The sequence below is a fragment of the Enhydra lutris genome, unplaced genomic scaffold, assembly GCF_002288905.1.
Source record: "Enhydra lutris kenyoni isolate GAN:26980312 unplaced genomic scaffold, ASM228890v2 scaffoldscaffold20, whole genome shotgun sequence".
NCBI classification, from domain to species: domain Eukaryota; kingdom Metazoa; phylum Chordata; class Mammalia; order Carnivora; family Mustelidae; genus Enhydra; species Enhydra lutris.
Window position 1 is genome coordinate 6,606,983 of NW_019154104.1, and position 13,696 is coordinate 6,620,678.

Sequence of the window (13,696 nt, forward strand, 5' to 3'; positions counted from 1 at the left end):
TAAAACAATCCTTCTTCTCATAACATCTTTAGGAGGCAGATTTGATGTGTGTCTTTCCTCTGTCCTCCACATCTAATTTATCATCATGTTCTGTCACTTCTTCCTTTAAAATGTCTCTTTGATGCTCCCATTTCTTAGTAGATGGTCTATTTATTTCTCACTCTATACCCTGTTCATGTTTTTACTCTTTCTTCACATTTATTTTCCTTCCTTCTCCCAAAAAATCTGACTGATTTTTTGGCTCTTTATTGATATCACCCCTCTGATTTTTTTTTTTCCCCTTTGCTACCTGGTGACAATTCCACAGCTTGGCAATTACCTCTTAAATTGTTTCATTATGCCAATTTTCTTTTCTCAGCTAGATTGCACAGCTTATAGAGTCAAGAAAACAAATATTTTTATTAGTTTTCCTAGTACATAGCAGAGTGGTTGACACACAGAAAACACAACTGAGGAAAACATTTTTATTTTCCTGAATATTTAACATGTGGTTATAAAGTTTTTTCCCTAAACTAAAAATAAGATGAGGGAAAACACTATCATTAGACACTGCAGAATTAACTATGTTTAATTTGACAAAATTTGTGAGGTAACTGGTCATTTGCATATTGGCATGTAAGAGTGAAATAAATAAAGTCATAAGTATATAACAAAACTCTGCTAAGGGGGCTCCTGGGTGGCTCAGTGGGTTAAAGCCTCTGCCTTCAGCTCGGGTCATGATCTCGGGGTCCTGGGATCGAGCCCCGCATCGGGTTCTCTCTGCTCAGTGGGGAGCCTGCTTCCCCCTCTCTCTCTGCCTGCCTCTCTACTTGTGATCTCTCTCTGTCAAATAAATAAATAAAATCTTTAAAAAAAAAAGAAAAAAAAAAAACAAAACTCTGCTAAGAAGCTACCAAGGTAATTGAATATTACTGAAGCTCAGTGATGGGTGATACTCGCTCATTATATTATTTTTTCTACTTGTGTGTGTTTGAATTTTTCTATCATAAAATGTTGTCGGGGGAAGGGGTGCATTACAAAGAAATAAGAAACACTCACATGACCTATAATAATACCCTATATGGACTACAGGAAAAAAATGAATCAACAGTGCTAACTATTAACATGAAAAAGATACTGTAGCATAAACACACTATGCAATATTCTCAGTTATCTGTACCTTGCTCTTCAGTGGATATCTACATACTCTCTTGGACCAGGCACAGTTCTTACCAATTCTATATTTATAATAAATTTTCCTGTTGTAACTGACAGTGGATTTGAAAGTATCAGTAATGCTCCAATTTTTAATAATTCCATCTTTTATAAGGTTAAAACTAGAACATTTCAGAATCAAAATCCCCAATGTCAGAAAAAATTACAAGAGAAAACGGCATGAATTCAAAACTTACGGTCTTAACATCATTTTCATGATGAAAGATATACTCGAACAAAGCCTATGAAGAAAAAAAAATGCCAAAAATACATTAGATTTTATTTTAACAAAAGCACTGTATTGTTATATCAAAACTGAAAGACCATTTTGACAGCAGCTGGGTTGAACCAAAATAACAAGGTACTCTAAAAAAAAAGTACCTTTACAAGTTAAGGGTCTATCCATTATTACAATCGCCATTTTAAAATATAGCGATTTATACCTGATTCCTGTTTTTATAGAATACAAACTGGAAAACTCAAATAACTAAACAGTGTTTTTCATATTACACATACTATTTTACTAGAAAGAAGACAAACGAAAAGACCAACTTTGGAAGTGCCCAAAACAGATTCAGCCCATTCTATTACACACTCTACATATGTAGTATAGTGATTATGATATTGATAATGACACTTTATTTTATTTTATTTTATTTTTTTTTAGATTTTATTTATTTATTTGACAGAGATCACAAGTAGGCAGAGAGGCAGGCAGAGAGAGAGAGAGAGAGAGAGAGAGAGAGGAGGAAGCAGGCTCCCTGCGGAGCAGAGAGAACCTGATGCGGGGCTCGATCCCAGGACCCTGGGATCATGACCTGAGATGAAGGCAGAGGCTTTAACCCACTGAGCCACCCAGGTGCCCCTGATAATGACACTTTAGACATGGGGGAAATCTGGAAGTTCCTTTTGAAACAAAGTAGAGCTTGAGTGTAAAACAGGCTGTGTAGATGATGACTGTAAGACCCATTACTGTGCTACTTCCCTCAGCTCATCTGGATAAGTAAGCATTTACTGAATTACCCCTTGATGGTATCACATTTGTTCATAAAGCCATTACTGTACACTTGCAAAGAGGCTAGTGTATCAAGGTTATTACCAGAGAAAACTTAAGAGGCAACCAAAGAAAGAAAAAAGAAGTCAGGACCAGGCCCTTCTTTTAAAAACGATACCTAACCCTCCATTTGTTCTGTTATAAAAAAGAAAAGTTAAAAGTGTGGTTGGTGCTACCATTGCTGTGAAATGAAACTCATTAGAAATGAGTTCCAATGAGGAAAGGTGGATCGGAAAGATAGGAAAACTAGGCATTCTTTCTTTTTTCTTTTTATTTTATTTTTTTAAGATTTTATTTATTTATTCATGAGAGACAGAGAGAGAGAAAGGCAGAGGCAGGGGGAGAAGGAGGCTCCCTGAGGAGCAGAGAGACCGATGCAGGGCTCAATCCCAGGACCCTGGGATCATGACCTGAGCCAAAGGCAGATGCTTAATGGACTGAGCCACTCAGACACCCTTACTGGGCATTATTTCTACAACACACTAAAAAAGCACAAAATCTAGTTCAGTTTAAGTCTATTAACATAGACCAGGTCTGTTCTGGAAGCATCTGAGTTTACCAGAGTGCCTTCATGGGACTGCACTCCCTGGACAGAAAACAGCAATGGGGGGCGCTGTCAGGGGTGGGGGAGCAGGTGGCGTAGTCAGTTAAGTGACTGACTCTTGGTTTCAGCTCTGGTCATGATCTCAGGATCATGGGATCGAGCCTTACATCAGGCTCCACACTGAGTGCAGAGTCTGCTTAAGTTTCCCTCTCTCACTCTTCCTCTGCATCACCATCCCCCCATCTCTCTCTCTCTCTTCTTCTCTCAAATAAATAAATCTTTGTAAAAGAACACAGCAATGGTACCAACTAGCCATCCAGCCACCTCAAGTAAATGGCCTAAAAGGGCAGGGGAACTAGATATTCCGTATAAGTTCCTGTTAATACTCCATTCTCACAAAGGGAAATAAGTATAACTTCACAATTCTGCTAAGTGTAGTTGACCAGATTGCTTTCAAGTAAGAAATTAAGAAAAATGTCATCAGTGTTATTATAGGATAATTCCCTATCAACTGACATTTCTTTTTCAGATTTTAATTTCAACTCTGTATGGCTAACAACCACTCTTATATTCCCCAGTGTTTGACATTTAGTAAATATGTTAAACACCATTAGAATTAAGATTCAGAATGAACGCAGCACTAATGCACAGAATTCACAAAAATTACAGCTACAAACCTGGGCTAAGCTTAGGCCAGTTTCATCACCAGCTAAGTGCTCATATCTCTGAACTATTCCAAAGAACTCCAAGTTTATCTTTAGACTGAAAAGGTCATGGACCTCTCAGGCTCTTTTTATCTCTCTTTCTCAACTCTCTCTTACCATGCATACACACACTTACTTTCACTCTTTCTCTTTAATTTAAAGGCACATCTAATCTATTTTTTAAGATTTATTTATTTATTTGAGAGAGGGAGAAAGCACATGTGCACATGGGAGTGGGGAGAGGGGTAGAGGGAGAAAATCTTCAAGCAGACTTCCTGCTGAGCACAGAGCCAGATACAGGGCTCCATGTCCCAACCCTGAGATCATGGACCTGAATCTAAAGGAAGAGTTGGATATTCAACTGACTGAGTAACCTAGGTGCCCCAAGCAACTACTCTTTGAATAGTTAGAATTATTAACATAATTCTCCATAAGGATCACTCAAGCCAGACAGTGACATTGAGATGCCTGCCTAATTACAAATTTGAAGTACACATTTTTTTATCTTCCTTTTGAAAGTCCTAAAACTCTACAAGGATAGCAAATCATTTTTCTGAGAAGAGTCCAAGATGAAAAAGAAAACACACACAGACACGGATGACCTGCTAAGCTCCCTTCCACAAAGATGATTTTGCCTATCTGCTTTCTTTGTTATAAATTGATGTTCCTTTATCAACAATAGCCAAACTAAGGAGAAAGCCCCAATGTCCAATGGCTGATGAATGGATAAAGAGGATGTGGTGTGTATACACACACACACACACACACACACACACACACACACAAAGAAATATTACTCAGCCATCAAAAAAGAATGAAATCTTGCCATTTGCAATGATGTGGATAGAGCTAGAGTGTTATGCTAAGTGAAACAAATCAAGTCAGAGAAAGACAAATACCATATGATCTCACTCATATGTGGAATTAAAAAAAAGATGAACATATGGGAAGGGGGAAAGAAAAAGAAAAGGAGAGAGAGAAACAAACCATAAAAGACCCTTAACAGTACAGAACAAACTGAGGGTTGATGGAGGGAGGTGGATGGGGTATGGGCTAGATGGGTGATGGGGATTAATGAGAGCATTTGTTGAGATGAGCACTGGGTGTTTGTTGTATGTAAGTGATGAATCACAGAATTCTATTCCAGAAACCAATATTGCACTGTATTTTAACTAAATGGAATTTAAATTTTTTTTTAAATTGCTGTTGTTTATCAGAGGAAAAAGAATTTCCTATAATGATGGTATATAGACCTTATTTCCGATGGACTTTTCTTAACTCAAAAGACTAAGAGAAGTTTTACATGGTTCAGTAATTAAACATTTCCACTTCAATCAAGACACCGCCTTTCCTTCACCATTTTTTTTCTATTTCCTGCAATGTTGTTATGATAATATATCTGTTACTTCATAACATACAATCATTTTAAGTACATACCTTTGCCAATTTAGGTTTCTGGGCATATTTTGTTAAATTCAGTCTAGATAAGTTTATAAAAGGCCCATCAGGACTTGTAAGCATGGAAGCCTATGGGGGAAAATGACAGAACAAGATCTGAAACTTTCTCTTGAAACATAAATTGAGTTTAATGAGCATAAAAATTATAAAGGCAACATAAGTAAAAAAAAGAATCAACTGTAAAAAACCTTCCATATAACCTTCCACTATAACAAGAGCAAAAAATGATATACTATAAAGTTACTTTGGTAATAGAAAACTGTGGTAAAGCTGTCAGAATTTACCGTTCCCAGCCTGATAAATCTTCCAGATGAGCTGGTGATGGGGCGAGCTGTGTAGGCAGTTCTGGGAGTTCTGATGGCCTGCTCCATAGTGCCAGGCCTTCCGCTCTGTGTGCCAGGTCTAAGGAAACCTGTAATGGGTCTTCCAGCTTGAGTGATTGGCCTGTGGAAAGTGTACGTTGTGAAAATACAAAGAAGGTCAATAAAGGAAGATTCTCCTACAGTCTCGTCACTATTTAGGGATAGAGAGTATGAAAAAGAAGTGCATACCTGATAGCTGGACTAGGCCCTCCCGTCTGATTAGTTCCAGGGAGTTTCAAAGATGTGCCAGGGCCTATGAGATGAGATGGCAAATTCAATTAATATATGAGTTACTAATCTGTAAAAACTGTCAGCTAATGTAATTTTCAGGAATGCACCAGTCTAGTGAAAAGGACATTAATAACAGGAAATGTATTTTAGGGAAGATGTGTTTGAGACTGATATTTACTGAGTATCTATTATGTTATTTTATGTTACCACATGTAATCCTCACACTAAGTCTGAAAGACAAGTAATATTCACCCATTCAGCAAAGGCTTAGAGGGTTAAGCAAAAAGGTCATCCCATTAGTAGAGCTGGGGTTCAAACTAAGGCTAGCAAGCTCCAAAGATACTCATAGTTTATTTCCGATACAAAATCAAGAATTTAGACATTTTAGCTCCAAAAGAGCAAAACGATGGGGGAAAAAAGTTCATTTTTAACATGAACCATATGTATTTTTTTTCCTCAATTTTCATTTGAAGCTTTAAAAGTTATTATCTTTCAAACATATAAATGGCTGATAACTGTTATAACTATCAAATTCCAGCAAGACCACCACAGCAATCACTCAATACCATTTGCACCAGCACATCCGTAAGCTGGGGACCCGGCTTCTGTGAGGACACCAAGAGGCATTCACGAGCCAGCGTATCACCCCATCACTTCACATCACGCATGAGAGCAAACCACCTTCAATTATTACAGTGATCATTTTTTTTAATAATCCTTTTAGAACACTTCTGCTGTTTGGGTGCTTCCGGTGTTTCCACTCTGAGATAAACAATCTTCTGATAGGTTAGATAAGCAGTTCAGCTAGAATGCCTTTTAAATATAAAATTTTTTAAATGCATAGTATAGCTTTTATTGAAAAATGGTTTTATACATCAATCTCATATCTTAAGTTTAAGATAATATAATTGAATTGAGGAAGGAAAGTCTTTGTACTGTATGGCAAGATAGAGACCATTTACGTAATAGAATGTTTTTTCATGTATATAATGTCGTATGTTTCTTTTATATACAAAGAGTATTATTCTTCCTCCTAATGGCATTTCATTTACTTAAGGGAAAAACCAATACTTACGTGGAACTTGAGCAATAGCATTTTCATCCAGCATCATTTCTGCAATTCCTTCCTGATTTACATCAATTTCATCTATGTATACCATTTCAGTTAGTGCTCGTGCCTTTAAAATCCAAGCTGCCTATAAGCGTGGATAAAATAAAGCATATATTAAGTAGTATTAGAAGTACTGCCTACAGAATCTTTATTATTGTCTAAGTTTCCATTGGGCCTGATCAAGAAACATCCATTAGATCAATTACCTAGTAAATAAAGGTGTTGTAATTACCTGGTAGTCTTCTAACATGACTTTTTATAAGTAAAAGAAGACCTTAAGAGAAAATTTTACTAGAACAGTAATTTGAAAACAAATTAATAAAGCTACGACCACAGTGCTCTTTCTGCCTTCCCCCTTCAGGACCAGAGTCCATCATGAAGACCTTCTCGATGATTTAGCTCTAAACCTACTTCCCTCTTGTCTTTCTCACAGAGCATTCTCTTTATACTCCTATTATATGTACTTACCATACTCGAGAAACTGTAATTATTGGGCATAGGTTAGCCCTCCCTTCCCCCAGAACATAATCCTTTTTACCTTGTTCAGTTCTGAATTTTCCATAACACCTACGGTTTTTGCACACATTGGTATTCCAAAAATGTTGACTTGAACTAAGATCAATATCTCCCAATTCCCAATAACTAATCAACACAATCTTGGTTGCTTTGGGATCTAGCCAGTAGAAAACCTGCTAGAAAGTGGAGGTGGGGGAGACAGAAAAGGCAATTAAGGAATCTGGAAAATATCAGCTTTGTTCTACCTTGAGAAATTAGATGTCAAGGTCTGCACAGTGAAATATCTTCTTAAACATTTAAAATGGCTTTATCAGAAATGTTTACCTTTCTGCTTCACTAGAGAATAGAAGCAAAGAGCAATAAAGCTTGTCCAGTGGAGGAGCTGGGAAGAAGGCAACTCTTGAGCAGAAGCACAGAATTGACTCTAATAGTACAGAGGAAGCAGCAGCATGGGAACTTGGGGGATGGTGTAAGGAGGGCTCACACATCAGGCTGTGAAGCAGGCTGAAGGAAAGGCAAAGGGACTGAGAGAGGAACAGATGAGAGCTACAGAGGTCCAAAAAGTCCTCACATCAAGAACCCAAGATGCATTCATCCACTCACGCACTCAGTCCATATCTACTGAACACCTCCTAGTTACATGGCATTGGGCTAGGTTCTGAAAAGGAAACACGAGAAGATTAAAACTTGGATCTTAATTTCCCTGAACACATCACCCATCTGAATTAAGTGTCAAGGCAAAGCAGTGCATGATAGGTGACAGGTTTGTGGTATAGAAAATAGTTTTATAGGAATTAAAAAGCAGAGATCCTTTTGTGGGCTAAAACAATTGGAATGCATATAGCAGACAAAAATTTTTAAGGAAAGAAGAAAATCTTTATGCTTTCACTTTAATGGGAATAAAGAAGGCTGCCTTCATTGCATACTTAGGTTCCTAAAATGAAATTATATTTGGTTAGATGATTGGCTTTTTATGCTTATACTTTCCTGGGTAAGGTTTATTGGATTCTCATCAGATAACTTACAATAAAATGTTTCAACTGTGTGGATTTAACACAACTGAATGAGCAGAACACAGAATCAAAGAATTTGTAAAAAAAAAAAAAAAAAAAAAAATTCCAATTGGAACTGCATCTAACTGTGGGAGCCACTAAAGTGTGGAAACAATTGGAAGTTTTCAATCCTCAAAGATCAAGGAAGGTTGGCAGATCTATACAAGTATGGTCAGGGAAGTCATCCCTTGCTTGTACTAATGGTTTAATTTAACTTCAAAGATGGATATAAGTAATCCTGATTTATCTTGAGTCCCCATGGCTCATACTGCCCTGCAAGCATCTGATGGATTTCATTTCTCAAGAGGGCGTTGCTTGTTCAGCAGCCTGGTGGACAGGAAGGACTGCAGCATTTTCTTTGAAACAGTAAAGCAAGATGTGGGCTCCGCTGGTTCACTCCCATATTACTAGGGAGCACCTGCTACCTACATGCCATGTCCTGGGAACAGAGATGAGTAAACCACAGCTCTCCCAGCTCACACGAATTTCAGTGTTGTTGGACAAATGCAATAATGAAAGTCAGGAGCATACTGTGGGAAGGCAGAGAGTGGCACCCAGCTGCTGGAGGGTGGAGGAAGGGTAGGAGAAAAGAGTTTGCTAGTGGCCAAGACTGAAAGCATGTGATAGGCAAAGCAACAGGACCAGGACAGGCTAGCTTGAAGGCTCATGACAAGTTTAGCAAATCCAAATTAGTTGGTATATGGTTGAATCAGGTTCGGGCTGAGGCAGAAGTCAGAGAAGAAACTGGAGAAAAAGGCAAAGGGCTGATGATGGACCCTGGATGCCACAGTGAGGTATATGGACTTTCATCCTGATGAGGAGGAGCTCATGAAGCTTCAAAACTATGACTTGGAGTCCCAGTCAAATCTATCTTCTAAAAGCCATGTTCTAATTATTATAGTATCATTTATATATTGGGCATTAATTATCCCTGCATATATCTTTTTAACAATTTGCATGTACCTACTGTTACAGTCTACTTCATCATGCTTCCTGACATCCATCTACCTACTATTAAATATTAAGAAGGTGCAACTGTTTTTAATATTAGGCTAAGCAAAACAAAAGGAAGTAAATCCACTGTTCCCTCCCCACCAAATGAATAAATGTTTCACATCTTTTTAAAAATGTGATTCCATAAGAATTCACTTTTTAAAAAAGGTAAAGAGATCTATATTTATTTCAGTTTCTGGAACCTAATTCTTCAGAAGTAGAAATAATGATGGGAATCTTGTATATTTAAAGATCTATAATAAAATCTATTTAAACATTACTTAATTTTAAATTTCATCAGTATTTGAGAATATTAATCTTCCTGATTTTCCTTCTGTCCTAACAAAAATGACCTTGAAAATCACATACCACTGCTTGATTAAACATCAGACTGTATTCAAAGAACTGCTCTTGGCAATGTGAACAATTCTTAGGGTTTTGATGAAAACAGCAGATGGGGCTTTGGCTTTAAAAAAAAAAATTAAAAATTTTATTTTGGAAACAAGCCAAGTATGTTTTACAACCCTAAAATCCTCTGTTGAAATTAAAAAAAAAAAAAAAAAAGTTCAAAACTAATCAGTGATTAAAGTAAACTGCATAACAAAGTGTAATGGATGATCCCAAACTGCCCCTGGGATCTGCATAAAAACATAAATTGGTATTACCAGATAATGTTTAAATTGTTACTAAATGACAGGGCCATGTAGTAAATATACTTGAATACCCATCCACTGCAAGTACTGTGAAATCAACAAAAATCATAGAAGTGTCGGAACTTTTCTCAAGGGAAAAGCACAGATTCTCCCAATCTAAGCAAGTAATCATCATGTCAGTTATGTCCTTCTTTGTCTGAGAAACATAATCCCATCTCCTTCGCCTACTGAGGCAGTCTACAGGACATTACTCTTGAGGTATTAACATCAGGGAAGTAATGCTTTGCTTGTACTATCTTCTGTGAGGTTGATCCAATTTTAGTTATGAAAATAAACAAGGTGAAAACTCTAGTGAATGAGCAAAACATGTTTAAATTGTCCTGTTCCTTTTAATACAGAATTTGAGGCCACTCTTTTAAGACATAAAAGAAACAATTTTGTTGGGTTATTATTAGAATAAGGCCACCAAAGAACAGTGTGTCTAACCTGATTGAGCCATCATAAGAATCAGTAACATTTGACACTCTGCCTACTCTATGAAAATGAAAAACTGAGGCACAAAATATTGAATTGTTATTGTGAAGCCTCATTTATTTTGAAGTTGTAAAAATGTGCAAAGGAGGAAGGCAATATGTGTGAATAATGAGCTCAAAAGAATCCTGTCAGACTTGTTCCCTTTTTATTCTTTTAGATCACTATCCAGTGGATAATTCAGTGTACAGTAACGGAACAGAAAAGCAATACTAAATACAGATCCTTCATCAAGTTCCTGCGCTGGCTGGAAACTTTCAAATGCCATTTACAGTTTTAAAACCATACAGTGCAAATTATTGGTGTTTTAATTTAATTTTAACAAAATCTTCCAAAATTACTGAAAACAAAGAACACAGTACTTACTTTATTTATAATTTAGGTCCTTCTCAAACGAATTGTGCATATATTATGCAAAAAACAGTTCTGTACCATCTATCAATTTGGTAATGATTATGAACACTGCAGACAATGTTTAAATTCTTTTCAAGAACAGAGTGCTACCTTCTAACCATTTATGTGCTTGTTTACTGCCACACAGACCTCTATCAGAGTACTTTGTATCTTGCCTTCTTCTACAAGTTTGGATGATGACTCACATGAACCACATATGAGGTTCCAAACTGTTTATTTACCTAAAAACCAGTGTTACAATTCTCTGTCATGTGGTGGGGCAAACACCTGGAAACACTGAAGCTCTCTGATTTATAGCACTTTCGTCTCTTCACCCTATTCCCAGACCTACTAGAAACCCTCGGAGTTAAAAGCTTCACCTCCTCTCCTTGGATTCCCTCCAGACTCATTCACTGGGTCTCATCCAGTTAGCAGGTCTCTCTGGCCACCTCCTATCCCGCAAGAATTTGGTAGACATGGCTATCTGGCCAGTAGTGTTCCTTCCGTTCTTCCTCATGGGGGCAGGCACCGCTCTCTAAAACCAAACTCTTCCCAAGCAGAGTTAGCCTAATCTTTACTCAAGACACTGTCCTATCCATCATGGTCTTTTTGGACACCTGGGGTTCTGCTGACTTCTTGGCTTGCTCGCTTTCTAAGCTCCTGATTCCCCTTGCCTCCTTCTCTAATTTTCTCATCCTCTGGTCAATATTGGTCATTTCTATTTAAACTCCAAGTCTTAAGACCATAAGACTACTCATCCAAAAATGTTGGAAATATAATACTTTACATAAAAAGGTACAGAATGTCTGGTAGAGATGGCTAGTTTTATAACAGCACTAATAGATATGCAGCAAGTTTTCTAATCTATAGGACGAAGTAAGCAATTGAAATTATAGTATTCTCTAAACTAAAGGTTGCTAAACTAAACCTTTACCTGAGACACTGGCAATTCAGGATCTGGTTCCTGGAAAGCATTAAGAAGGTAGTAAACATTTTTAAGAAATACGGTTTCTAAAATAAAGTCTTAGTGACTAATTAGGTATGCGTAGGTGAACTTAAACTCATTCAGTAAAAATTCAAATATTAACTTTAATCTTTCCCCACAACTGTTTTCAAGAGTTTTGGATATACTAATACTAATATTGGTATTAGTGTAAAATTAATATACACTGACAAGTGCTGAATTTTCTCCAAGTAGGAAATTCTAATTATTCTAACCTCATTTAAAGCACAGAGAAGTTATCTTAACCACTTATTTAATGAAGACACAAAATCTCAGAAATTACAATAATTTTACAACTATACCAAGGGAACATTTCTTTATACTCAAAAATAAGTTCATGGTTGTTAAAACATTCAGACTTTAATCACTTGGGGAGGAGGAAGAAAATCCACATACTATAAACCCTTCTGCTCCACATATAAATAATGGGATTAGTGCCTGAAGAGAAAAAAATTAATTCTCACTGCAAGCACTCTGAGAAATGTTTATAAATAGACTATGTCACATATATTAGTGTCAGGTGTTAATAAACTCAGGGTTATTTCTGTTCAAACTAAATAGAAATCCACCGGGAAAAAGTCAGAGTTGTAACAAATATATTTAACAAAACATCTACATTTATGTATCTACAGTTAGCAACCTGCACTGAACACTCAGTTGGCGGCATGTCTTATTAGGGAAGCTATTAAGAAACAAAATAGAGAAAGAAAAAGAAAAGATCCTTCCTTGCCTTGCTTTCTATAGCTCTAAAAGCCGAAAGAATACCCTAAATATTCTTTTAAGAATATATTATGCGCACAAGCAATGTGTAAGCCATCTGGTCACCATACAAAGATAAGCAATTTCTGTAGCATGACACCCAGTAGGAACATGAGAGGCACAGGTTAAGCTAGGCTAGAAAAGCAAAGGCCTCAGAGGGTGGGATTTAGAGAATATTTGGAAAGCAGCTGAACCAAACACAAAACAGCAACTAAGAATACATGGCAATTGGAGGTTTTCAATTCCAGCATGTATAAGGAAGATCTGGAAAAGTACAGATTGCTTAGAACTCACAGCCCATACTTAAACATACTGATACAGGCAAAGAGATGACAGAAGACATAACCCTGTCTATTCTTTCTTCTGTTTATTTGTGGACATGTCTGTATGACATATGTCTCTCATTTAAGTCTCATAACAACCACCGGAGGGAGGCAGGTCAATGTTCTTATCCATTTGACAGATCAGGAAACCAGTTCAGAGAGGTCATATAATTTGCTCAAGGTCACACAAGGAAGCCAGAGCTCTTCCTTGCCAGCACATCTTAGAGATTAAAAAATGAATTGGACATAATAAGGCAGGATTGAAGCATAAAGTGTAGGAGAGTACAAGATAAGTCCATATAGAAAAGGGAGAAAACGTTAACCAGAGGTGACTGCAGATAATACTTGGAAAGGAAAACAAAACAGGTATAAGAGCTAGAAGCCTCTAATCGTTAAGTAAAAGCTGGATGCCTGTTATTCTGCCAAGAGCAAGAAGATGCTTCCAGTGGCCCAAATTCAAACCACCAGCTCAGCCTCGGTGTTCTGTTCACTGATAAAGATCTTTGTGCTCCCTGGGGTTCTTCTGCTCCACAGGAACACATCTGTGACTTACCACACAGGTAAAGCATGTGGGGAAATGACAAGCAATGAGAGGGTCAGAGAAGACAATGAGAGGCCTAGAGGATGGGAAGGTGGACAGATAGGTGAGGTTGCTTAGATGGGAGAAGGAGAAAGAACCAGGAGTGAGGCAGAGAACACGTTAGTCCCACAGCATGTCCCTGACATAGCTGGTCTCCTGGCTAGGTGCTGAAAACATTCTATGAGGAAGGCACGCAGAGTTATATACCTTGCAGTAAAATGTATCAAATGCTATA

The 13,696-nt window shown here is 37.3% G+C and overlaps 1 protein-coding gene across 5 annotated transcripts in view; it reads right to left on the minus strand.

The window, feature by feature from the left end:
• LOC111148710 (tetratricopeptide repeat domain 8) overlaps positions 1–13,696 on the minus strand; it is a 57,882-nt gene that overhangs the window by 31,750 nt on the left and 12,436 nt on the right. For 2 of the 5 annotated variants that reach the window (XM_022505506.1, XM_022505504.1), the window contains exons 2-7: positions 11,731–11,760; positions 6,623–6,743; positions 5,506–5,569; positions 5,239–5,398; positions 4,934–5,023; positions 1,392–1,436 (exon numbers count right to left, since the gene is read on the minus strand). In XM_022505506.1, coding sequence (XP_022361214.1) covers positions 1,392–1,436; positions 4,934–5,023; positions 5,239–5,398; positions 5,506–5,569; positions 6,623–6,743; positions 11,731–11,760 — 510 coding nt within the window. The remainder of the gene's footprint in view (positions 1–1,391; positions 1,437–4,933; positions 5,024–5,238; positions 5,399–5,505; positions 5,570–6,622; positions 6,744–11,730; positions 11,761–13,696) is intronic. The other 3 variants (XM_022505508.1, XM_022505507.1, XM_022505509.1) reach the window with 2 other exon arrangements.